Here is a 2,837-nt window from a genome sequence, read left to right on the forward strand (position 1 = left end):
TTATGTTGCAAAGTGTGGGCAAGGTGATTATGGTTGCAATGTTGTTTACTAATTGCCACTGTTGTTATCACGGTGGAAATCAAATTAGTAGCTACTTCAACCTTACACCGCCATCTCTAGAGGAGTATTTACAGCTACCAAATGATGGCAACTAATAAATCGAATGTGTAAAAGTGTATTTTCAATTTAGCGGTGAAGCAAGTGACGGATGAGGTCCATCATGTCATCATTTCTCTTTCTTTCGTCCTCGCGTTGCTGGATTCTTTCCATCCTGTCCTTTTCTCTTTCCTGTAGCTCCATCTCAAATTTATACTTCTTAAACTCGAGTCGCTCGTGTTCCAACGCAATTTCGCGCTCTTGAGTTTCGAATATAGCCTTTCGTTTCCGACTTGCCAGGTCGCTATCGGTGGAATCGTCGCCTTCATTGGACTTACGGCGGCCCCGCATCATCGCTTGCTCCCGCACATATCCCGCGGCGGCCTCCTTTTCGGTGGCCTTGGCGGCCGTCGTTGCTCGTTCGGCTTGGCGTTCGTCGCTGGCCTCGTCGAAGAGTTGAATCAACTCGTCCAGAAGCATGATCTTGCCTGTCTCGTCTTGTTCCACGCCGGAGAGGTACTTTGAGCTCTCTTGGAACTTACTGTGGACCCGCAGCAATTGGTAGAAGCGGCTGGAGGCCTTCTTACCGTCCAGCCCAATCCTGCCAAACCCATGAACTTGGCGGAGATTGTTCGCCACCGCATCCCACGCCTTCGTTGTGTTCTTCGCTTGCTTGAAGGGCAGGTCAATGTTGACTTGAGTCAACAGACTCATGTCGTCGGCGTCGCTCCACCACTTGCGAGCCTGCTGGCCCTCGGTGACGTCGGTCGCAACCTCGTCATTCATGCCGGCGTCGTGCAAGACCAGTAGTGTTATTCGGATACAGCGGATAGCCACCTCGCCACAAATTCAGCGAGATTTGCAGCCGATACAACAAGTTTTTGCAGGTCGGTTCTATTTTTATTCAGTCATAGAGGATAGGATGTGGATAGTATAGAACTGGCGTTTGCGAAATCTGTCTAGTATGTCAGTCTTTTTGTATTTTTCTGTGTTAAAAGTAAATTGTTTGCATATTGTCGATTTGATACAAATTTGGGGAGGGGGTACAATCTAATCGCGCCGACCAAACCGATCCACAATCGATCTGATTGGTTGAATTTCATTGATAAGGTTTTGATTGGCTAATAATTTTGAGCTCATCTCAGGTAGCCAATCAAATCGAATTAAATTCGAACGAGAAACCACGCCAGAACACGAAATTTCACTCGAAAAGACAATAAATTCAGTTATAATGTGTATTTGGTAGCTGCCGCCAAATTGGAAGCAGAGTGAATACTTTTGATGTGGCTGAGTCAAATTGGAACTTTTTCAGTTATATTGTGGTATAGTCACCAACTGGTTTAAAGACTTAATGTATTAGGCAAAATGAACTAGAAAGGGTAGTCTCAACAACAACGTGGGCAACCAGGAGTCTATCGGCACTATAGACAACCGGGCAGGGGTAGCGCGTCAGCTTAGTGTGCCGAAGGTCACGGGTACTATCACGCGTAAGGTCTACACTTTTTGCAGTATTTTTGATTGATGGCCAATTTTTTGCACCGATGCCACATCAAAATCGTAATGCTGTGAGATTCGAGCAGCACGAAGCTCTCAGCACCTTTACAGTATCGTAGGCCATCCACGCAGTGCTATCAGCTCTCAGTACTACATGCATTATGGCTGTGCGATCGTTGTACCACCTGAAAGGGTTTGCGCCTTGTGCACACAACAATGCGTTACAACTTGCGTCTCTGTGCAACTTCTCAACACAAACACAATGTTGGGTATCAGTGGACTGCTGGGCATAGCTTGGCGGTGGATTGAGCAGTTGGAGGCAAAACTAGAACTGAGCTATTCACTAACTGACTGATCTGATCCTATACTAGCTCCAAGTCTAAATTCCCTATGGTGCTACCATTCTCCTAAGATTAGACCTGGCCTTTCTTGGTCCTAACCGTTTATGCTCGCCGCCCGAATGGCTCCAGTCAGGTGGGTCGAGTGGGTGCTAGGACTACGGGTATGTCCATCAAGGCAACACAACACTCCCCGTATGCCCGTGTCTAACTTGTGTAAGGCAACTTGGAACAACGATATGAAGGAGGGTGCTCAACGACCATTCCAGGGCCCCAACCTGCCTTTCGAGTTTCGCGCCGTTTGGTAATTGGTCGGCAAACGACTGCACCACAGATGGGATCTCCTGGTACATTACCAGGGGCTCTCTAGGTGTTTCCAACGGATGAGTAGTTCCCACTGGTTTGAACCAGGGTTGCGTCTGGTCAACAACCAGGGTGGTCCCATGCTCGCTGACGTGGGCGATGATTTCTTCTGGTAATGGGGAAGTGGCTTTCCTCATAGAACATGAGCCGTGAATGATATGCTTCGCGCGGGGCTCTTCCTCTCTCTCAGCATGATCGCACGAGTCCCAGGAATATCGCGATTGACGCGTTTGACCGTTCCGTTGCGCCAAGGGCAGTATGCGAGCACTATGTTGTGCTGCGCTCGTAGCTCGTCGCAAGTTCTTTCACGACGGAGTACTTGAAATGGCTTCCGCCGTCTGAGATGCAAACTTCTAGGACTACAAATAAACCCGACATTCTATGGTGGCTTCAACGTCGACTTGTCTTGTTGGGATGTCGCATGCAATGAGGCAGTAGTAGTGGGTCAAGTCGCCATGCTCCGCCTATAAATAGTAAGTCGAAGTGTAGGTCTTCGTTTCGGTGTGTCGTGTGCCAAGCATATTGTTGAGGTCGTCGAATGACCCT

General features: G+C 48.3%; 2 protein-coding genes across 2 annotated transcripts in view; one reads left to right on the plus strand and one right to left on the minus strand.

The window, feature by feature from the left end:
* Nucleotides 1-155, plus strand: part of H257_11107 (hypothetical protein) — a gene marked incomplete at both ends in the record, with an annotated part of 1,317 nt that extends 1,162 nt beyond the window's left edge. Inside the window, one exon of the mRNA XM_009837946.1 lies at nt 135-155. Within this exon, the coding sequence (XP_009836248.1) occupies nt 135-155 (21 nt within the window). The remainder of the gene's footprint in view (nt 1-134) is intronic.
* Nucleotides 156-186: 31 nt separating this feature from the next.
* H257_11108 (hypothetical protein) lies at nt 187-882 on the minus strand (the record flags this gene model as incomplete). The annotated part of the gene is made up of 1 exon (XM_009837947.1): nt 187-882. One exon carries the CDS (start codon nt 880-882, stop codon nt 187-189), a length of 696 nt encoding a protein of 231 aa, XP_009836249.1.
* Nucleotides 883-2,837: the final 1,955 nt, after the last annotated feature.

This window comes from Aphanomyces astaci (genome assembly GCF_000520075.1).
Source record: "Aphanomyces astaci strain APO3 unplaced genomic scaffold supercont1.32, whole genome shotgun sequence".
In the NCBI taxonomy this organism is placed as follows: Eukaryota; Oomycota; class Saprolegniomycetes; order Saprolegniales; family Verrucalvaceae; genus Aphanomyces; species Aphanomyces astaci.